We start from the raw sequence: 23,043 nt of genomic DNA on the forward strand, positions 1-23,043 counted from the left end.
TGCTGCTGCGCTCTCTCCCATTCTTTTCGCTCTCTATCTCCGGCTCTCTCTCTCTCTTTCGCTCTCGCGTGTGTCGGACTTTAATTAAACACTCAATCATTTTCCCATACACCACATCTCTCTCTCTCTTTCTCTCGCGCACGCACGCAATGATCTCAGCCGTTCGTGAAATGACACACAAGCGTATGGTTGCGTTTTCATTGATGGGAAAAGTGTGCCGCAACCACCACCAACCACCAGTGCCTCGGGAACACACGGTTGCAAATTGTGCTGTGTAAATTGTGAAAAAAGTTGCAAAAAAGGACACATTTTTGCTCCAAATCCTGTTCTGAATAATTTTGCTTATTTTGCTGTCAAATTTTCTGATTTCCACAAATCGCGTACAACAAGCAAGAGTGTGAGTGCTTCATACACACACGCTCTCTCTCATTCCCTCTCTCACTGGATTTTCTTCCTGGATGAAGAAAATGAATCGAATCGCTAGAGGACAGTCCGCAATAGTGGCAGATCGAAAATCGTAAATCTGAAAGAAAGAAAAAGAACAAACGGCGACGACATCCGCTGTCAGTGTGTGGTCAGTCAGTCGCAGTCTGTGTGTGCGAACGTGCGTGTGTGTGTGTGTGTATTGTGCTTTTCTAACAAGCAAACGAGCTCCTCCAACACACACCGATGATCGGTCGCTGGCCGGTTTACAGCGTTTTGAATAAAAAAAAAAACCGAGCGAGATAGTGAAAAGAAGGTTTATGCTTACACGCTCCCTCGCGCGTGCCAGTGCGTGTGTGTGTGTAGCTGTGATTGTGTGCGGTAGAAAATGGTACCGAAAGTGTTGATTCCCGTACGGCTGCCGGTGCTTTACGCTGCCCATCGCAACGAGGAAAGTGCAGAAAAAGGAATGAAAAGCGTGTGAAACAACCCCCGCCCCCCTCCCTGCGGTGCTCTCGATTGTGTTCTGTGCGTGAGTGTGTCTGTGAGAAAAGGCGTCGCTCACGCATTGTGCGTGGTGTGAGGTTCGTCGAGTTGCACGCGTTTTTTTGTTGTTTGTTCCTGCAAGCAGAGAGCGGCGCACTGAGCGGCACAAAGCAGCAAGAGAGTGAGAGTGTGCGTGCGCGCGCGCGTGTGTGTGTGTGCGTCAACCGCCTCTGTGTTCTCATGGTTTTTTTCTTCTATTAATGTGAAAAGCAATCCAAGTACGCACAGATTCCTTGTCGAGTGTATGGGCCAGAATAGTCCATAAATCTTGAAACTTGAAGAATCTCGCCAGCTTTGACCGATAAGAAAAAAAAACGTTCCTGCCTGTTTGTGTGGCAGTAACGAAACCGCCGCACGCCAAAAAAAAAAAATCCGAAACGCCAAAAACGGCCCCAACATCATGTCCAGCTGGGCCCAGCGGATGCACCGCCGGGCGGCAACGTTCGGCAGCGTGGTGACGTCCTGCGGCCATCCCGGCACGCCGTACCCGCACCGGCTGGAGAAGGTAAAGTTTGGCGTGCCGCTGGAGGAGGTGTGCAAGAATGATATCCCCGGGCCGCTGCTGGTGCTGATCCTGAAGCTGAACAAGGAGGCCCCGTGCCGGAAGGATGTGTTCCGGGCGCCCGGCAATCAGGGCGCGATGAAGAAGCTGATCCACTTCCTGCAGCAGGGCCGGCTGGTGAACGTGGACAACTACTCGGTGTACACGATCGCGAGCGTGCTGAAGAAGTTCCTGCGCAAGATCCCGGGCGGCGTGTTTGGGCGCGATGGCGAGGCGGAGCTGTTCCAGATCGTCGATCTGGACGACGAGGCACAGCAGCAGGAGAAGATTCACAGGTAAGGGGTTGGAAAGGGGGGGGGGGGGGGGGGGGGGGGGCTGGTTGCCATTTTATTTTCCGTTGCGTGCGATACGCAGTAATGGCGGCGGTGGACTGTCACTGCAGTTTTGATTTGACATTTGATGAGCGGGATTGATTTGAAGGTTATGGAAGGATGATGCATGTGGAAATCGGGATAAATTTGTAGGTTAGGTCCACTGAGGTGATGGTAAAGCGTGAGAAATGTGTACCAGAAAGAGCCTGCGAAGCATAAGACAATTGACCTAATCATTTTTTACTTATTTTGTAGCTCTTCAACACCTGCGAGCTGCAGAACCTCATTCTCAAGTTCTCCGCCGGAGTTGTCTTGTTAATTGAAACGGTGGGAAGACGTAATACCCAAAAAACGCCCAGAAGAAGCGTCAGTCATCCAGGAAGAAAGGGGGGACGTATGAGGAGAGACCACACAGGCCGGGGACATGCTTCTTGTCTTCCCGTCATCCCAGGGCACACATATGGTGTGTGACTGTGTGTATTAGGAAGTGATAAACAGGATGTCACGGTTTGTGATAAACAAGCTAGTTATGTGTCATGTTGAGACGCGCGCGGCCCAGTGTGTGAGTGTGGTGTCGGAAGCGTGGCAACGGTTTTATTGCATCCAATCGGAGGCCAGTGCCATCCAACCGCACGTTCCCGTGTGGCAGGCAGCAGGTTAGCCCGAATGGTACATACATGTCTTTGCGGCCGTGACTCATCTTCATTACTTGGAGGTTTTTGCGCACTCTCGTTCCAGTTGCGTTTTTGCGTCACAGTTTAAACTCATTCCTGCGTGTTGCCGGTGATGAGGTTTTTGATTAAAATTGTTGGAATGTACTTCTGAAGATTTTTGGCGAAGAATTGTTTGATGAAGAGCATACTTGAAAAATCCATGAGTTGAAGTACCAGAGGTAGTGCAGTAAGATCGCGCAAGACATCAATGGTTTCGATTGCACATGCTGGAGTTTGGCAAGCGAACTCTACGCAGCCGTAACATGATTAGTTTCTCACCAATAACTAGCAACTTTTTCCACACCCCTTTACTTTACTGAAACAATCAAGATCGCAGTATCTCTTTTGTTGGGTTTTATTTTGATGAAGGCTAACGGCGCTCCATCAAGCACGCGCTCACCGCGATTGTTCTTGCGGCGTTGGAGTTAAACGTGATCATTACCACCCGGTGGCAAGATAAAGAAAAGCCCGCTCAAGGTCTTGCGCTAATGTCTGCAGTTTAACAGTCGCTTCTCTTGAAACCATCCCGCACAGCTTGCTTGATGTTGTGTGTTTTACGAAGGACAGTTAGGCGCTGACAGTCACCCCATGTGAAAGCTTTTCGAACCGTTCACTGTAGGTTCCGTTGTTGTTTGAGGTTTGAGTGTTTTTTTTTGTTGTTGCTTCGCAAAACATGATATGTGTCTTTATGGACGAGCCTTGTCCGCCCGTTTCATCGACTTTCAGTGCCACCAAAGTTGAACGCACTCATGGGGGAGGGTGGAGAACCCAGCGAATCGGAACCGATGTGTGGGTATCGTAATCGGGGCCTTACTTCCGGTTGTAATTTGAGCCCCTTTGGGGGAGGAATGGCTTATGAAATTGTGTAAGTTTTTTTCTTCTGAACGTTTCAATGTGGAATATATGGTTTATGATTGTTTCGTATTTTTCAGACATCAAAGAGATATTCAATGCACACGGTGGTTTGGAAAACACTGTAACGAGGTTACGCCCTCAGCACGCCAGCTACTCTCGAGAAGACGTGTGGCATTGTGGGGGCCGCACACCTGTTGCATTACGCTTGCTAATGGTTCGCAAGCGGCAAGAAGTGGCTTAGTACATACCTAACTCTCCCCCGGGGGCGAATTGATCGAGAGGGAACACACAAAAAAATCTACATCCACTTTGTTAGTCGCCCAGAGTTCGCGCTCAGAGACACACTGGCAAGAGATGATGAAAAGGGGTTTGCATGGACTGGCCTGTCTGTGTAGCTACTTAGCATAAAGCCCACTCACAACCAATGTCCCAGGTTTCGGGCAGCTTGTACGGCAGCTGGAACCCTCTCGAGCAGCAAACGGCTGGAGTTCCAATCAAGAACTCCCACCAACACACTCACGACCACTGGAGGAGGAATCTCAATTCAAGCCAAACGTCTAATAATATCAATCAACTACTGGTGCGCTCCCCACCAGTATAATGACGCTTTTATATGTGCGTTCTGGCGAGGGGTTGTCCAAGAACGAACGCAGAGCGAAGGGTAATATGGTCGCATTCCAGCCGGTTAATGGTTTCCAGAATTATGCGTCCTGCGTCTTCATGTCTCTCTCTCTCTCTCTCTCTCTCTCTCTCTCTCCCCCCCCCCCCCCCCCCCCCAACAGTTTACAGAGAAGAAGGGGCGTTTAAAGTAGGGCTTTAATTTAATTTCGCTCCTCCTCGCACCGAGACATCAAGCGCCTGTAGAGTGTCCGCCCGAGGTCTTATCACTTAGGCTGTGTAGAGTTGACCGTTTCAGTGACTATGAAACGAATAGAAGAACGCATATGCTTGTTGTGTGGTGCTGCACGACGCGACCCCGAGACTGGCAGAAGCATCTCATCGTTCCACTACAAATCACATGCGTTTTGCGAATGCATTTGTCTCAAAACTGATAAAAATAGGATCTTTGTGTTGTTGCCCGTTATTCCGTTATGCTCGTCCCCGCACACATCACCACGGTCGCATTGCTGCAAATACTGACCCATTTTACAATGCGCATTGCAAGACCAGGCACCAGTCGTTTTGGTCGTTTGAACCGTTTAAAATGAGCGTTTTATGAGCGGAAATTTGTCTCGTTGCAAGCAACGGGTGAGGAACTGTCCCTTAGAATCACAAAAAACAATGTTCGTACATGTAGGTTGAAGTCATCACGCAATGTTCTTAATAACCGGGCGGATTGTGGTCCCGGAACCTGGAACGAAACGTCGAACCGAAGCAATGCGATAACAGATGTGAGGCATAAAAGAGGTTTTGGGGGGGTGCAAAACGAAGGCGGCAGCAAAAGCAGGCTGCTTCGGCTGCTGTTGCACGCCTTAGTTCGGACTTTTTTTCGTTCAGTTTAGAAAGAGATTGCGACGACGAGACGACGAAACATGTACCCACCCTGTGTTTGCTTACACAATATCGACATTTGGTGTGTACGCCCCGAACCAGGCGCCCGCTCGCGCACACCGCGCTGCATGGATACTGACCTAGTTGGTTTGGTTGGTTGGTGTTGGAGGCCAATGCACCCGAGGGTTGTATGTATATGCAATCCCCCCCTCCCCCCTCACCCTTCTCGCGATGTTGCTCTAGGGGCACTAGAAATATTTCTCACTTTAACGCGCGTGTATGAGAATGTGGGAAGTCGTTGCAGTCGTTGGGGTAAGAATAGAAAACGGCAACATTGCCCATATGTGTGTTGTGTGTGTGTGTGTGTGTGTGTGTATGCAATCCCTTTCTAACCCGTTCTTTGGCTGCGGGGAGCGCAACTGTGTGTGTGTGTGTACGATTTTATTGCACCCACAGGCGTGAGGGGTCTTGGTATTTTACAAGCGCAACTGCTTCAACATCGCTTCGCCTTCGTCCGTGGTGAGATGGGCTCAAAATCATAACTCCGGATAGAGGGGCAGTCGTTGGATTGGAAGAGCGCATACATCTCGATGCATTTGCTTCTAACTCGATTAGTCATCGGGTAATGGGCCGTCGTCGCCCCTTGTAACCTCTGCCGGCGAATAATCGTGGATGTGGAACGCGAATCTTGAGAACGGTTGCAGTTACCTCAAATTGTCCGAAGACAGCATGCAATGCATTTTAATGACTCTGGAAGGATTCCCTAACCTTTCAGGACATGACATATGGATATCGGCATTGTGTCCGGAACAAACGTGCGGAAATCTCTTGAGAGAGATGCCACCATTTGTTATGCTCCAAGCTGTTTGCAATTTTCTGAGTCATACAGAAGACACATTTTGGAGCTAGAGATGTCGAAAGATGTACGGTAGCAGACAAAGAACATCTATTCCTACATCAACCAGCAACCGTGTTATTGTTCCCGTGCTGTGTATTAGATTGCCTTATTAGGCTCGGTCTACCGCTGGGGTCATCCCAATTTATGGGTGGAAGGAGAGGCCCGTCACGATATTTCCCAAGGCAGAAGCGGTCCGATTATTGTTTGCCCTCGTTTTGCGGTCGACCGTGAGAGAGAGGGGGGATGTCGGCCTGCTGTGCACATCCAAAAGCGGTGGAGCAATGACTTTGTTATTTGATTTTAATTTGATAACTGAGCAAAGAGGATCCGATCTGATCCACTCGGCGGAGAAGAACGTCGCACTGACCTTCGCCGCTCGATGTCGCAATGCCGCTCTTGGAATTGAGGCTTTGGAGGGTTTGCATCAGAGAAGCGCGAGCGCGCGCTCGCTGTTCTACGTGTTTGATGTGCGCTGTGCTGTGCGACTACTTATTAGTGACTGGATTCTATTGCATCAATCCACCTAGATGTTTACCCAGCCATACTGTCTGCTGCAACACACAGAAACGATGGAATGATGTGTTAAATAGTCTATCAAAATCCGCCCTCCAAAGTCAAGTCGCGCTCCAATACACTGATCTGGTCCGAGCATTTGTTGGGCAAGAAATGTTGGATACAATGCGCGCCCAGTGACTAGATTTTCGATTCTTGCTGTGTGCAGCCTTGTTTTTGTGGTTTTCTGCCCAGTTGCTGCATCAAACTGCAGCAACTTGGGCGGCGGCGCGCCCAGAGACACGATGTGTTGCAAACGAGGCAAGCAAAGGTAGTGTTACGTAGGTACAGGTGTGTGTGTGTGTGGGAGATGGTTGGTATCACAGAGATATGCCAAACCGTTAATGAGCGTAGGTAGAGCTCGCCCGTGTGAAGGTAGGCAGTTGGGTGCTGAGAAACCTCCTCTAAACTGCGTAGAAGGTTACGGTTAGCTTCTAATTGACAACTCGTCGCAACTGACACAGCTCGTAGGAGTCTGCACAGCAAATAATCGGTTGATAATTTCTGGCCAGCTTTTAGTTAGGTCAACAGTAATATCCAGAATTGTAACAGTCAGCTGCATTCCAAGTACTACTCTGAAGATTACGGCGATGTACATAAACTGTTGAATAATTTGACGCCTTCTGTTTGATACACCGCAGACCGATACCAGTCGATCGTGTTGGATATTTGAGAACGGCTCAAAAGTTGGAATCAATTTTGCAGAAGCCCTAACCGGTAGCAGCGCACGACTTTAGCAGTGAAAGAGTCCCTATTTGGTTAAGCGATTGTGTGCCAATTTTGGGCGACAACTCGGCGGGCGACTGCTTTACCAAAGCTAACAATGCACAATGGGTTAGCATTGTGCATGGACGGCGTGTCGTTGTGTGGACATTGTGAGGTCTTGGTTTGATGCGTAGTACGTGGTTGTGTGTGCTTAGCTAAACCCCGCAGGGCGCCGGCCCGATTTATGACTGATGAGGGATGGATGACGGATGACGGCATGCTTTTAAAAATAGAGCGAATGTATTTACGATCCCAAAAAGGGGACTTCATCGCTGATAAGAATCACTGATTGTGTGTGTGTGTGGCGGTATGCGGAAATACGGAATACGAGACAACGCCAGCTTAAAAATACATCCTACAATAGGAAGACCGCTGAGAAATCTCGAAGTCGGAGTGCCCGCCTTCACGTTTGGCTAAACTCTTGCTCTATTCTTGTCGCACCAAACGTCGCACAGATCATTTAGGGCAGATTAAGGCACAGGCACGGAGATTATAGAGGTGTCTCCGTGCTGTTTGCTGCTGGCGTCATAATTTGCTGTTGCATCTTGACGAGCACACAAGTGCGTGTCGCGCGCGCGCGTGCCTAAGGATTTCATTCCTTCGCCTCCTGTCGATCGTCCGTAACACATGCGCGCGGGAAGATCGTTCGTGTGCAGCATTGGACAGAGCTTAACATGTTACTAGAACCCCACCCTCCGCTATGCCCTCCAATCTTGACGATGTGTGTAGGGTTACTGTTGGTCCGCGTGCCTCAGATTGCGGCATGTGACACAGACGGTGGTGTCGCCGCATTTGGTGTGGTGTGTGCGGTGCGCGGTTGTAAATTGTTGAAATAGTTTCCACTGCTGCCTGGTGTCGGCCGGCCGAGGCCCCCCTGCCAAACAGGGGACGGTCGTGCACGGTGTGTCTGCTGTCGCCGCACTTACACCCTTTCGTTGGATGCACCTGGTTCGGCCGTTAGCAGAGCCGCAGTGCCGCCTGATCCCTTGATACGCCCGTTTAGTTTCTAATTCAACCAACTCGCCACCAAGTGCCAGCACTCTGTGTCGCTCTACCCCCTTTCTGCGCAGTGTTTTGGGTTGGGACGGGTTTTTACGAAAACCCTACAACCAAGCCGCGGGTGCGCCGAATTTGACGACAACCAAGCAGAGATATCCAAATGCGCTTTGCTGCAACCCTCCTCGTCAAAAGGCACACACGCGGCCTCAGCACAATTTTTCGATCGAAAAAATTCGATCGATCCGGCTGTCATTTTGGTGTCATTTGACACTCATTTCGCCGCCAAGGTGTTCATTTTACTGGTCTTTTTGAAAACTGGTATACCATGACACTCACGAGCAAAATGAACTATGCTACAAAAATTCGATCGTTCCGCTTTGTATGGGGAAAAATCCGCGACGCATTGAGCTGCGGAAATTATCGAATATCAGAAAAATGCCATAAATCAAGGATGATGTTTTTGAAAAACGTCGTGTAAAATCAAGTTAGTAAATGTGTTGGTTCTTTTTCAATATTTTGGGTGACAAAAAATTATTTTAAAAATTGTTTACCTGGGGGGCCAACTTCATGTAGGGGTATAAAAGAAATAGTTATACTGTCAGTTTTACGTGAGCGCCTATCGAATTTTTTCGATCGAAAAATTGTGCTGAGGCCGACGAATTTGATCCCATGTTTTTGCACCTAACATGACGGCAATGATATTTTCTGTTGGTGGTGTACTTCCAACTCTTCCACTTCTCGGCTGTGTACTCTACTCTCGCGGCATGAAACCAAAGAGCATGACCCAGGCGGTGTTCATCCCAAAGAGAAGGTGCGACTGGGCGACCACGACCAACAGACAAAATGGGTTGTCTGCATGACGACGATGATGATGGTTGTGTGAGCACAGGGAGGTTGTTGGTGATGCTCGATCTCTGTGTCCATTAGTGGACATTGCATCCATTTGTCACGACAAGTGTGATAAGTGGTGTGCCAACATGCGCTTGTCGGTCCATATTTCCATAGTAGTCGTTCGTTCGATTGGTCTGGTGCCGGGTTTTCGGTCGGTTACTCGGTCAGCGGACGACGTGTACTAGGCGCCCGGTTGAGCGCTACTACTGTTGCGTTACAAAATTAAATGCTAAGGAGTGCGAACGTTTGGAGCAATCTCACATCGATCGTGTTTTGGTACGTGTGTGTGTGGATTTGATAAGGCTAGAAAACGTTAATCGTTTCGCTCCAAAAATATGGCAAAATGGAGTTTTGCTTTTGTGGCGCTTCGGGCTTCTTGTTGATGTTTGTGCTTTGGAGTTCGAGCTATGTCTCTCGCTGTCTGTGAACACGAATGTCTTTCTAAATTGGATTAGAGCTATGCAGTACTGTACAGTATGAAGAAAAATTAGTATCTTGCCTAATATATATACACAATCACCAATCCAACTACTTCCTTCCTTATATGGTATGGGCGCTTGTTAACCAATCGTTTCGACGACCTGTTACTGCTGTTGGTTGGTTTGATGGATTGATCTCTGTGCGAAGATCAGAGTTTTCGTCTAATCGGGACTTGAACGCAAGCTGTATCTGCAGTAAATTGTTGTACTTATCAACTACGCCATGCGGTCATCTGATCGTATTGTCGTTAAATAAGCAATAAAAGCTTCAATCCAGTACCTGATAAACACTATCAATTTTTTCTGCGGAACATAATTCATTCCGTCTGCTTCTTTAGTGTGAATGGTTCGCAAACGTGGCCAGCTTATATGCTTATGGCCAACATGCCAACCTTGCCTTTAATTTCGTTTGCTCCTGTCCTCCAGCACACTAAGCGGAAGACACAATTACACACATTAACGGTGTTGTTGCGTGTTGGTGGTAGTGTTACCATATTCGATTAGTTTTCGACATCGCCATACACTGGTCTTGGGGGCAAGCGTGTGTGGTGGAGTAAGTGAGTGATGCTGATGTGCGATTTATGTGGTACTTCAATGTGTGTGGAAATTGAGGTGTGTCCCGGGGCACATCATCATTTGGGGGGATACACACAGCGTGCAAAGGGAAGAGCGAAATGGAGTCACACACACACACACACACACACACGCTAGGGGGTGTCAGAAACCACCAGTTATGGTGTGGATGGGAGTCTTCCGTGTGTTGAGGCGGTTTGAACGGATGCAATGGATGGCCCGCAAACACACACACACAGACACTGGCACACGTGAGAATGAATGCGGACACAGATGGGGTAGTAAAATTGAACTTAATTAAGAGGTTAATTTTTCCTCCGTTTATAGAGCTGTGTTATTCTCTATTTTTTCATCGACAAACTACGAGCATGCGTTTGGTTTTTTATGACCAGATCAACCATCGGAGAATTGGAGGGACGATTTTTTTATTTTTTTTATTCAAAGTATTAAGTTTTGGAAACGGGAAGGATGTTTTAAGTATGTTTTGAAGAATATCTTGATCTTAACAATTTGAGATCTTGACTTCAACAATGTTAAGAATATAGTTCTTCATCTATCTAAGAATACCTGGGAAAGCTTCCAAGTGGGAGAATCACGATACGCGAGAAGAGTTTTTCCTTACCACTGGCTCAGAAGTGGCTCAGAAGAAGACTCGCAACAAACTGTCAAAAATGAGAGCATCGTCTATATGCTCCGGAGAAGATCTGTTGGGGTGTGTATGTGAAGAAAAAAGGGAAACTGCCATCTAGGTCCGGTGTGTGTGTGTCTGCTTGCTTTCTTGCGTTTGCCGGTTTGCCTGTGCTCTGCCATCACCTTGTCGCACGATTGGCTCGCATCATTCGCCATCGCCCGTTCAACCCCAGCAGCAACAACAACAACGACCGTCGACAGCAGGCCGACAGCTATCGATTTCCCCCGGGGATATCAACCCCACTCCCGGGGATTGTTACAGCTTTTCTTCTTTTTCCACTCTCCATTCGCACCGAGAGGAAAATCGTTCTCACCGTGGTGTGCCGCCGGCGGGTTTAGATTTTTCTCCCGCGGTTCGTTCGTCGCGCTCGCTTCTTGCGGATCGACCGACCGACTCACAACAGCCCGTGACGATGACGATGATGGACGGATGTTGACGTTTTCGCGTCGTCATGCTGAGGATCAACTGGTGGCAACCTGTCTGTCGGCAGCTCTACGCACTGGCAGTGCCAATGCGAACGATACGCCACGGCTCGTTCGGCTCGGATTTCGGGGGATGATGTAGCGTGGCATTAGCGAAACCAATTGTACCGCTACTTATATGTCCTGATTAAGCAGCAGCACCCTGTAGAATCCATGTCTGGAGCTCTCTCACTAAATACATTCTATGTCACCGAATAATAGTGTGTTGCCTTCATTCCAGGATGTCGCGTAGCCGTGTTTCTAAACCTTCTCGACCAGCGCACCGCTCGAGAAGTCGCCAGTCAGTCTAGCGTCGGTATAACGGTCGCGTTATTATTGCTGAGGGTAATCATCAATGAGCGGGCCCGGTGCTTTGCTGCGGTTCGCCCGTCCCGTCTGCAACGGCATTGGAATTGCCATTAAGTGATTGACCATTATAGATCTAATTATAACGCGCTAACCGCGCTCTCCACACTGCCGCTGCTGGTGAAACTACTCCCGGAGCTACTTCTTGAAATTCTTAGAACCAAGATCAAGAGGATATGACTAGCGGGTGCGTTAGAGAGTGAAAGTGAACGTTGCACTTCGTTTGTGAACGCACACCAGGGCCTTGCTGCAGTTGATGTGCAAATTCTAGCTGCTGCTCCGCGGGCTGCGAAGATTCCAACTAATTGCGATTGATTTCCCAGTGTCTCAGATTTCCCCCTCCCTAATGTGTGTTGTTGCGTGAGGTGAAAGTGAATCCCATTCCACAATTAGCCATACACACAAAAAGTAATGGAGACACACACGCGGAACGAAACCTTTAGGGAAGGCCCCCGTCCTTCGTAAATTTTAACTGACTTGATTGAAGTGCGGCAGCAGTGTAGTCTTTTGAGCGACAGGGTATTATTGTTTTCACTGTCCGAGGTCGTCCTCGGACGTGAGGTGGGACTGTGAATGTATCATCATGTATGCACGAGGGCCATAATTTCGAAATTAATGACAGAGTGGTGTGGTTCCGTGGAATTCGGAATCCATGTACCCTTTTTGTTGGAGTGGTGCAGCTTTCTTTGTGCCTTTGGAGTTATTGATAGAGTTGGAAAGTTTGTGATCCGGAACCGGCAAAGATACAGGCATTAAAAAAAAATCGCTTTCTTCTTGCATTTCCATGGATAATGTTTATGTCTTCAACTCATGTAATCCTTCGCTAAAAAGGAGTAGTTGGTTTCGATAAAACGACACAAAACTAAGCTCCAACATTATCGGAAGCTTTGATTGAAGAAACAAGAACAAAAGCGCTCCAAGAGACATGCGCCAACAGACATAAACAAGACGTACGACGTCCCGGACGTCGTCGCTGTCTGTGCGGCGCTCACACCCTTGAATGGGTCTCCTTATCTAATCTTATCTTGCGCAAAAAAACGAGAACCATTCGATAGTAAATTGCAACAAGAGAGGGTCCTCGTGTTGAGAACAGCAAAAGGTACTTCTTCAAAGGTCTGGTTTGCTCTTTTTTTTTCTCTTTTCTCACGATCGTCCCTCACGGGTGCTCTGTGTGTCGTCGGAACAAACTTCAAGCTTCAAGAGAGGGGGTGGTAGGGTACGCTTGGAGGGCTTGTCGAAACCGGTAATGTGTACTGTCCAGCAGTGTGTTGTTGTGCCGTTGTTTTGCTTGCTTTGGCTTCCGATTTGCCGACGTGTTGTGTGTGGTGTGTTGCGTTTCGGTCGTGTGCCGCACTAAGGAAATGCGAACTCCCCATGTGTCGGACCCTATCGGATAGGAGGGCATTTAAGGGATTGTCATCGCTTAGCGTGTAATATGCTTATCGCGGGTTTTTGCGGCAGATTGGATTGCAATGGATCACGCAAGTGCCAAGCGAGAGCCTGTCGATTGAGTGAGTGAGCTTAGTTTGATCGTTTCTTGAACTTCGCTCAGCGGTTTCGGTCTTAAAGTTGATTTCTAAAAACGATTATTGAAAACCTTGAGACACATTGTACACGTTTTATTTAGGATATATTTGATGACTCCACAATTAAATGGTTCCAGCAGTTTGGCTCCCAACAATGGCTTGCGGATTATTTATTTATCTTGAAGTTGGGTTGATTGGGGCACGATTTATGAGGTTATTCTTTCTTCTGTTACGCGCTGCATAGTGTTTATCAACTTCTTCAACGCTCTGTAATGGACGGCGATACTTGGCAAGTCTTCGAAGTGATGTGTTATAATCGTTACGGGGAGGTTTTGTGAGATGGTTGGGAATTTTCAAACATTCATACCGATGTGTACATGCGATGTGTAGGCGCGGACACACAGCGACACCTACGCAAACCAATCGAACTGGGGCGGTAAAAATGTAAACGATCGACACTCTGCGTCTCTCATATCCCACAGCGAATGATACTCTAAATCTGCGGCCGATGTTTCATCGAGTTGGACCCTCCGCCGGCATCTACAGAGAGCACACAGACACGACACTGATGAGGGACACTGGCCGTGATAAACCGGAAACGGTTGGACATTACACATCGAAGGTTTGGCCACTGTGTTCGCCGTGCTAGACAGTGTGACGTTGTTTACGTTGTGGAGCGTTCTTTTGCGTGTGGGTTGATCAGAGAAAAATGCTGATTGCGGGTAGATTATTGTAGTTTTGCTCCAGTTTTAGATACACAAAGCGAACGTTCAAAAAATGATTTCCTTTTCAAACAGCAATCGAATTCAACTGAAACTACTGTTTTTGTTTAAACTTCCCAGCAACAACGCCAACGTTTCATTAACTTTTTCCCAACTTTTCTTTTTGCTCCCTACACACACACACACAGACTACTTATGTCACTGCCAGGCCACACACAGCGTTTGCTGGTGCTGCTGTTCGGTACATTCCGCGTGATCGCCAGCAACTCCGAGCGCGCCGACACCGGCATGACGAGCGAAGCGCTGGGAGTCTCGGTGGCGCCCAGCTTCTTCCAGTCCTGCGTCAGCGACGGCAAGACGGCACGGATGAAGGATGTCCTACGGTTTAAGGTGAGTAAATAGGGGAATTTTGTTTCGGGGGTTTAATACAACCAAAAGCAACGGGTTTTCTATGCTGTAAAACTATACGAAGACTATTCATCTCTCTATCACCAAGCTCCTATGTTTATAGTGTGAAACAAGACGTACACAATTCAGTTTAGACGAGCGGGATTTATTGCATTTTTTGTGGAACTGTTTTCACCGTGTTAAGTTTAGGCACACAAAAAACGTGACAACACGATGGATTTTGTAAAACTGTCACGTTTGCTCATATTAAAGAGGAGGAAACACAACTTTCAAAAATTTCAGGCATCACGCAAAGCGTGCGTCTCTTCAAAGCCCGCTCGGCGGTTGTTTGGAATTGGAGAAAAAAAAAACAGCAGCAGCAAAAAATTAAGCCGGGTTCGTTTATTTATGTAACTAAACGTAAAGGCATTCATCATCAAAACATTATCGCTTCTTGATGCACCAACGATCTCTCAAATCTGCGTCATTTTTGACACTTTGTATGCTTCTATGGTAAAAAAAAAAGTTGGGCCTGCTCGTTCAGAGGCGCGCCTTCCAATAAAATTATAACGTGTATGTTGGTCAGTACACGGACTGTTACGACCCGCAACGATGGTTATCGAATTTCGGCACTTCCCAAGACGCCTGGGTGTGGGTGTCTTTTGGCGCTCTTTCTCCAACGACGAACCGTGGCGGCGTTGTAAATGTGTGTATGATGGTGGCTGCGCTTTTGCTGTGCATTTGCGATTGTTTCGTGTCGATGTTACCTAACACAGATCCGCGCCTGTACAGACAGCGTTGCCTGTGCTGGCCGAAGAAAAGATAGCCCCCAAAAAAGAAAAGAAATGGGTGCGCGCTGCTGTGTGGACCGCGACATCTCTCTTTCTCTGCGCAACCATATTACCCGGCTTCGATCCGGTTGGATTGGGGTGTGTTCATTCTCTCTCTTTCGGATACCTTTGCCCTTGCCTTCGCCGTCAATCGTTTCACGTTAGCACCATTTTTTTAAACCCGCTTTTCGGCCATCACCATCATCATCTTTGCGTTGCGTGCAGGAGATAGCGTTGTCGTCACGGTGGCTACCGGCTGCTTTGCTCTCTGCTACATTGGAACGAAGATGAAATGGGGCGATCGGTTGGTTTGTGTGTGAACAAAAAAAAAAAAAAAACACAAAAATCGAGAAGCATAAAACTCGCCTCGTGTTGTACGAAGATAGTGGAAAAGAGAGAGGAAGTATCATGATGCAATACATGGGGTTTGGTAAAGATGGGATGCGATAATCCTTCACCACACACACACACACACTCCCTGGGCAATTTTCCGTGGTCGATTCGTGATCGGGATCGGTGCACACTGGTGCCGGCGGTAGCGGCAGCGGCATCATCTCACCCACTCAAAAGCCCAAATAGATCCAAGCGCTGCGAGCACATTATCGAATCTCGCACACACAAAAACGCATGAATCGAATTAGCTTCCCGAATTTCGTTTGTGCGCGGTCGCCCGGCTTTCACCACACGACCATCACCCCCGGGGCCGATTGAGATGATGATGGAACTGCGTGAAATGTGTGTGACTGTGCCGACGACGACTGCTGGAACCAATTTTTAATCGTTTTCGGCGCAAAGCACGCCGGTTTTCCATGTTTGTGTAAGACGAGTGGGCGCGCGCGCGGGGAAAGTTCATTAGATCCGAAATCGTGCGCGCCCGCCAACACCGCGATCGTGTGTGCATTTGCGGCGATGATGGTGTATTACGTTTTTGGTGGTTGCTTTTTTGTGTCTTGTTGGTTTCGGAAAATGATGCATTTTGCTGCTGCAGCTCTGCTCTGGCGGGACAGCGTAACTGTGGCCATTTTACATGTCATTTTCACGATTCGATTGGTAATTATCCTTTATTGAAATGGCGTGCGCAAATGAACGACATCGAAGCTGGTGAACTGGAAACATAAAATTACATTTTCTCATGAGCGGCTGTGATATTTTGCCGTATTTGTTTTGAGTGTGTGGCGGAAATGGGGTTTGGTGCTGTGTGTTGTAATGAATGAGGAGGCATAAGCCCCTCTCGAACTGGTTTCAGCGCACTAAAACGCTCTTAATGTGCATTATACCGGTTGCAGAGCAATTCGACACAAAGCATTATCCGGCATTTGCAAAGCGATTTGTGTTTTTTTTGTTGGATGCATAAGAGGGTAATTTGTTTTCTTTTTTCACGGAGGAGGAGTTGTAAACGATTAGGTTACATAAAAAGGCAGGGCTTTTACCGGGTTTATAGAGTGTGTGTGTGTGCGGCACTGGGAATACGTTTTTCTCGCTTGTAATAGGGTCATTTTTTGTGGGTATAGGTCGCGTTTTAACGTTGAAAGTATTGTGATTTTTGACTCATGTGTTGTGGTTAGATTAGGACTTGAACGTACGACATGCGGTGTATCACGCCAAGAGCTTGACACGACGCTACGAACGCCCTCGCTTTGATGGGGCTGTAATTTCCAATAAATAATTAGCACAGCAGTCACAAAGGAAAATAATTGATCTGGTGAAAGAGCCGTATGTCGATTGTTTTCTATTCTGTAAGTAGTTTTCCTATGATGTTTATCAATAGGTGAAATAGTGCAGAGTTTACTTTTTTTTATATTGCACTCGCCGCTTCTGCGATGATTTTTCCTTCTTCAGCCGATTATCAGAAATGGAAACCACTCTGGAAAGAGCAAAAGCTTTCAATAAAATTCAGGCCACTTTGCGGGTCACACTTTCCCCGCTCGGTTCTAGGACCATCATTAATCCATCTCTATTTGTGGTGTGTGCTGTGCTGTGCCTTTTTTATCGCTTTCTTTGTCGCTCGTTGAAACTAGAGCACAGCAGCGCATCGAAGGGGCCCACGGGCCTCCGTTGATGCTTTTAAATCAAATTTGCCCAGATTGGAAACGCGCGCGCCCTCATTTCTGTGCTGCTTCTGTGCCTCGCTTGCCTTGTACCGCATCTGTGTCGATATGCCGATTTGGTAGGCAATTTTTCGTTCCGTCTTTTATTTTTGCTTCCAGTTTTATCAGTGTCAGAGATGAAGCGCGTGGAGGTGAGACCTTTTCCGCTGCCCATCATTAAATGGAAAACAATCCGTCGCCGTTTGCCGTTTCTTCCGAATGCCATCTGTTTGTTTTCACAATTTGCTCTCTGCCACCGCCCAGCAGCTCCCAGGATTGTAGCTCGCTTCTTTTCATCCCCTGTGTGGGGCAGTCAATGTTCTGCCATTTTTCGTCCTCGTTGCTTGTCGACCACTTGATGAATTCTTTTTTCTTTCGGTTGTACGTTACCTAGCATAAAACGCGCAATCGGAAACACGGTTTCTCAAGTGGCGGCGTTGATGCTGCTGCTGCTGATGTTCGTTTGTTTCTTTTTATTTTGTGCAAAATTTTGGAAACTCTTGTTGCAGCAGCAGCTCTGGGGTTGCAAACTATTATTGGAATGAATCTTCATTAGTGTGCATGTGTGTGTGTGTGTGTGTGTGATTGGAATATTATAAAGTCGTGTTGTTGTTGCTGGCTGCTATTTACAAGATATGATCAGCTTACACGCGAGACACGCCTCGCCGAGCATTGTGGAAATAGATATTTGCGCTCGAAATTACACAACAATCGTTACGACGACGAGACACGTTGTTCGGCTTCACCGGTCGAGGCGTCGATGTGTTGTGTTTCTTTTATTTATTTTCTGTAAACAAACACTTCAAAGAGCAGCGCACCATAACGCACGCCGTCCTCTCGCACTCTCCAGAAAAAAAGTGCGCACAATATCGCTGATTTATGGCGTTGCATTTTTCACTTGCACTTGCGTGTGCTGCATCGGTGCGGACCAGCGCTGAGTGTGCTTTGGGGGAGCACTGTGTCACGGGACAACTCAAATATATTGGATGCAAAACTAACAAACCCCCCCCCCCCCACCCCCCTCTGTTTAGGTAAAGAAGGGCAAAACTGATCGTGTGTCGGTAGCATTGCTGCACTCTGTGTTAGGAATCGGAATGTCGGCGGCAGGACTTGTCGTGTTCTCTCCCCGATGTACTCCTCGATTCGAGTGTGTTTAATTGTGTACTGCAATTGCTGCAGCTCAGGGAAATGTCACCGGTAAAGCGGCAGCCGGCGTGTGGCAAAAGTGTCGGGGACGCAAACGCACCCCGCGTGGAGGAGCTTCTCGATTGACGCGACGACGATGATTCAAGCGCCCGCGTGCGCAGCATTCGAGCTCACGCGGCGATGATGTCTGCCCTAAAGTGACAAGGTTGTTTGTTTGATTGTCGATCGCGAACGTGGAAGCGGAAGGGAGGGGGGAGACGCATCCGAGGTGAGAAATAGTGCATACACACTACTGCCCGGCGGCGGCACCTTCGTCTCCCGGCGAGAGAGAGAGGCAGAGTGCACGCGTGTGTGCAGCGCGCGTGCAATGTTTCGCGTCTTCGTGTGCAATATATGGGAGCTGCAGCTCGTCCCGTTTTCCTGTTCTCGCCCCCAGGGAGGAAGGAAAGGGCGTCCCTTTTTTTACGCAAGAGAAGACGGGACTGGCGGGGGCACATTTGGTGACGGTTTTTGCGCGTTGACGTCAAACCGTGGGGCGGCGTAATCGTGCTGGCGCCGCAATTTGTTCGACCATTTGTTTGTTTGTTTAGCTCTCTCCTCTCCCCCTTCCCCTCTGCTTAACTACGAGCGGGGTGAGGGGCGTATGCAAGCATGTCGGAATGACTTTTCGACTGGTCTAAGGGGGGGTTTTTGGGGGTTGTAGGACCTCCCTTGGAGTGAGTTGGAGCCTGTGTATTTTACTGTTCGTCTCGCGTGTGGGATTGCAGCAGAAGGAGGTAGAAACTTACCTGACTATCATTCGCCTGTGGTTGCCAGTTTTTGGCCAAACCCCCCCCCCCTCCTCCCACCACTCTGGCTTGAAATTCGTGTGGAGGCAGAACTGTTTAGTATTTCGGATCGCGTGTTTTTTTTTCTCGACAGAAGCGCACTTGCAGTTTCGTGCACTGCACGTGAGAAGTGGGCAATCCTGGCTGATGTTACGACTGTGTGCTTGTGTGTGTATGTAGTATTTACATGTTACGTCATGGCTGTATGGTCTGTTTTGGGTCACGATCACGAGATGGTATCGTAGGCATCGCGCGCATGCTGAGGGTAGTATCTTAAAGCGCAGATTTGGTCGATCCAATCTCGGCCAGATTGCAAAACACAACCGCTCGATTTTCTTCGTTTTGACTGGATTGGAGCTCAAAATATGGCTGCTCAGACAACCAAAAATCGTGACCAACGCCAACGCCAGGGCAATTAATTGCCGCAAATGGGGGAGAGTGGACACTGGCACGAACCAGTTAAAAAAATAACGACCCTCTCTCCAGCTAAACGTTCAGTTTATGCTTCAAAGCTGCTGCCGGTGCTCGCTTCCTTATCGCATTGGGGACGAACAAAGTCGGAAGTGAAAGTCAGGTATAATTTATGACTACTCACCCTTAAATCATGTGGGTGGTGTCCACTGTCGTGGCGGGGTGCGCATTATTACGGGCCGTCCATACCGGCATCTCTAACCCGATGGGCGCGCACCAAACCGTAGCATTATTTCACTTTCATTTCGAGTTTAATACCTTTTTGGGGTTTGGAAAATTACGAAGCCCAGGGGATTATTGTACGCTTGTAGTAGCGATTATGTGTTTTTTGAAGGCTGCAGTAGTGCTTAAACAATCACAAATCCTATTTCGGGCCTCCATTCAAAGTGTGTGTGTGTGTAGGCACATAATGAGCGCATAATGCTGCTCACCAGAGGGGGGTTGATAAGTGTTAGGTAGTTGGGCTGCAATCGTGTCGCCGGCAATCGGCGTTTATGGTTCCTACTTTTTCCTATTCCTATGTATGGGTCATGAAAGCGACCTCCCTTTCCTAGCACCATGGACTAGTGATGGGAAAAGTTGGCAAAAACCCGGAGTCGACTCCGATCCGTCTCGGACAGTTTCAAAACCAACTCCGGAAGGCATTATTTTCGGAGTCGCCCGAAATCGTCCGGAGTCATCCGGAGTCATCCGAAGTCATCCGGAGTCGTCCGTAGTCGTCAAGAGTCGTCAGGAGTTGTTTGGAATCGTCCACAGTCGTAGTCGTCCGGGTAGGGGTGGTTCGGAGTCGTCCGGAGTCGTCCAGAGTCATCCGGAGTCGTCCGAAGTCGTTTGCAGTAGTCCGGAGTCACCCGAAGTCGTTTGCAGTAGTCCGGAGTCACCCGAAGTCGGAGTCGTTAAGAGGAGTTAAGAGTTATAGTCGTCCGGAGTCATACTCGTCCGGAGTCGTAGTCGTCAAGAGTTGTAGTCGTCCGGGCCATATTGGTCCAGAGTCGTCCGGAGACTTGCGAAGTCGTCCGGTGCCGTCCAGAGTCGTCAGGAGTCGTCCTGAGTCGTCCGGAGTCAACCGGAGTTTCCGTAGTCGTCCATATTCGTACAGAGTCGTCCGTAGTCGTAGTCGTCCCTAGTCGCCCAGAATCGTCCGCAGTCGTAGTCGTCCGGGTCGGAGTGGTTCAGAGTAATCTGGAGTCGTCCGGAATCGTCCAGAGTCGTTCGTAGTCGTTCGTAGTTGTCCAGAGTCGTTCGGAGTCGTCCGAAGTCCTTTGGAGCAGTCCTGAGTCACCCGAAGTCGGAGTCGTCTAGAGTCGTCCGGAGTTGTCCGGAGTCGTAGTCGTAGCCGGAGTTGTAGTCATCTGGAGTTGTAGTCATCCGGGTCAGAGTCGTCCGGAGTCGTTCGGAGTCGTCCGGAGTCGCCTAGAGTCATTCGAAGTCATCTGAAGTCATGCGGATTCATCTGTAGTCATCTGGAGTCATCTGGAGTCATCCGGAGTCGTCTATAGTCGCTCAGAATCGTCCGGGTTGGAGTGGTTCGGATTGGGTCCGAGTAATCCGGAGTCGTCCGAAGTCGTCCAGATTCGTTCGAAGTCGTCCAGAATCGTCCGGAGTCGTTCGGAGTCGTTCGGAGTCGTCCGAAGTCGTCCGAAATCGTCCGAAGTCGTCTGTAGTGGTTCCCCGTTTTCCGGAATCGGAATCGGACTAACAATAGTTGGAGTCGGATCGGAGAAGTGGGTTCGCTCCAGACAGCACATCACTGCGATGGAGCGTAGGACCACTCTACTCACCCACTAGTTCGTGCACAAGTCATAACCACATATTTCTTTGTCGCACGTCGTTTGCAAAACTTTCCCATTCGCCCATTCTGTGCACTTTCTAGACGGGTAGAGGGAGCCCCTACTATAATGGGGGTCATGGGAGTTGGTTTTTAATGTTTGCTCGTGCAGCTACCGGAACGGCCAAAATATCAAAGTTGTGCTAAATCGTCACCCGCTGCTTCTCCACTTTGTGTCCATGTCCATGTCCGGTTCGCTAGTGGGTCGCGTACAATCTATTGTTTTTTTTTAAATCGGCGGCTCCGCTCATGGGCACGTCGGACGCGCCCGCGCACAATGCCACCGGTTTTAATGCATTTTTGTCTTTCTCCCTCTCTTTCCATTTTCGCAACCCAAAGTACCCAAGGGAATAGTGTTGGGGGAGGTTAGAATTGCAACTCTCCGGTCTATCTATGCCGCGAACGGCCACCTGCTGCTGCTGCTGCTGCTGGCTCGATCATTACACATTGTGCCACGGTTCGGTGCATGAAGCTTTCCCCCACAGGGCACTACCCCCTTGTTGTTAGGTGGCTGAAGTGGTCCTCCTGTCCGTTAGTCACAGAAGTCACCGATCGTTTCGATATGTGGCAGAGGGCCTAGTTTTGAATACATTTTCGCACGAAACGCGGTTTGGAATAAAAATGAAGCAAAACAAAGACGCCACAGAATGCCGTTAATTAATGAGCGCAAAGACGAAGAAAAAACGGAACTTGCTGACTGACGATGATGGACCAAACTGTATTGCGTTTTATGTTACAGTACTGTACATTATGTGTGTGGTAAACCGTGCGGTGGATGTATCAATTTAACAATTGCAGATAGTTTATCGTTTGCACACACGCTTGTGTTTTTTGACTTTCTTGCATTCCCCCCGTACGGAGGAATGGTGCAAGAATTTTGTCATTTTTGTAGCTGTTGTTGCATTGTTATTAGCTTGTTAACTACAACTATACTGCGCCGCCGACTTCGTGTAGATCGCGGGTATCGTCACGGAAGGGTAAATTTGGGTTACGCGAGGCGAAAGTAAATTTGCAATGGTGCCGTTGGTTGTTGCACCTTGTTTCACTGTGTTCGTGTGTGTTTGTGTGTTTGTTTCAGGGTGGAACTATTTTTAGGGTGTGCAAAAATGAATGTGTGCACCGCTTTTTATCATTAGCTTTCAGGTTTCTTCAAACTATTCTGTTACTGCAATCCAAACATGCAGCAGGTCTTGATGTGTTTTTTTTCGATTCCAAACTTTTCTTTTCTCCAATGGACATATATATTCACAACAGGAATGATGTTTTTCTACAGTTCATTGCATTTAAGCCAAATTCCATTCTTTGCATCATCTTTGCAAAAGGGTTCTCAGCGTTTGCTCTAAAGCTTAACGTCTCTGTATTTGCTCTCCTTTCCTTTTCTCTTCTCGGCTTGAACATACTACTGCATCACTTCCGAAACCTACTAATCTTCGCGTGCTCAACTCTATCAACCGTCAACTCTTGACTCGTCTATGTGTGTGTGTGTGCCTCTTACTCAATTTCGACGATCGTTTATCCCGTGTAACAAAACTGATGGGAATAATAACGATGCTTATGCTCTTACCAAACTCTGGGGCAAACGGAAACATACAAAACACATTTCACACACATACGCTCTTCTTCATCTTCTGTCACAACACTGT

General features: G+C 48.3%; 1 protein-coding gene across 6 annotated transcripts in view; it reads left to right on the forward strand.

Annotated features, from left to right (window-relative positions):
- Positions 1–352: 352 nt before the first annotated feature.
- The window catches only part of LOC1270813 (uncharacterized), a 38,188-nt gene continuing 15,497 nt past the window's right edge, over positions 353–23,043 (forward strand). For 5 of the 6 annotated variants that reach the window (XM_061657458.1, XM_061657459.1, XM_061657460.1 and 2 more), the window contains exons 1-2: positions 354–1,806; positions 14,013–14,214. In XM_061657458.1, coding sequence (XP_061513442.1) covers positions 1,370–1,806; positions 14,013–14,214 — 639 coding nt within the window. In that variant the 5' untranslated portion in view covers positions 354–1,369. Of the gene's footprint in view, positions 1,807–14,012; positions 14,215–23,043 lie in introns of all 6 variants that reach the window. The other variant, XM_061657457.1, reaches the window with a different exon arrangement.

The sequence above is a fragment of the Anopheles gambiae genome, chromosome 3 (genome assembly GCF_943734735.2).
Source record: "Anopheles gambiae chromosome 3, idAnoGambNW_F1_1, whole genome shotgun sequence".
NCBI lineage: Eukaryota > Metazoa > Arthropoda > Insecta > Diptera > Culicidae > Anopheles > Anopheles gambiae.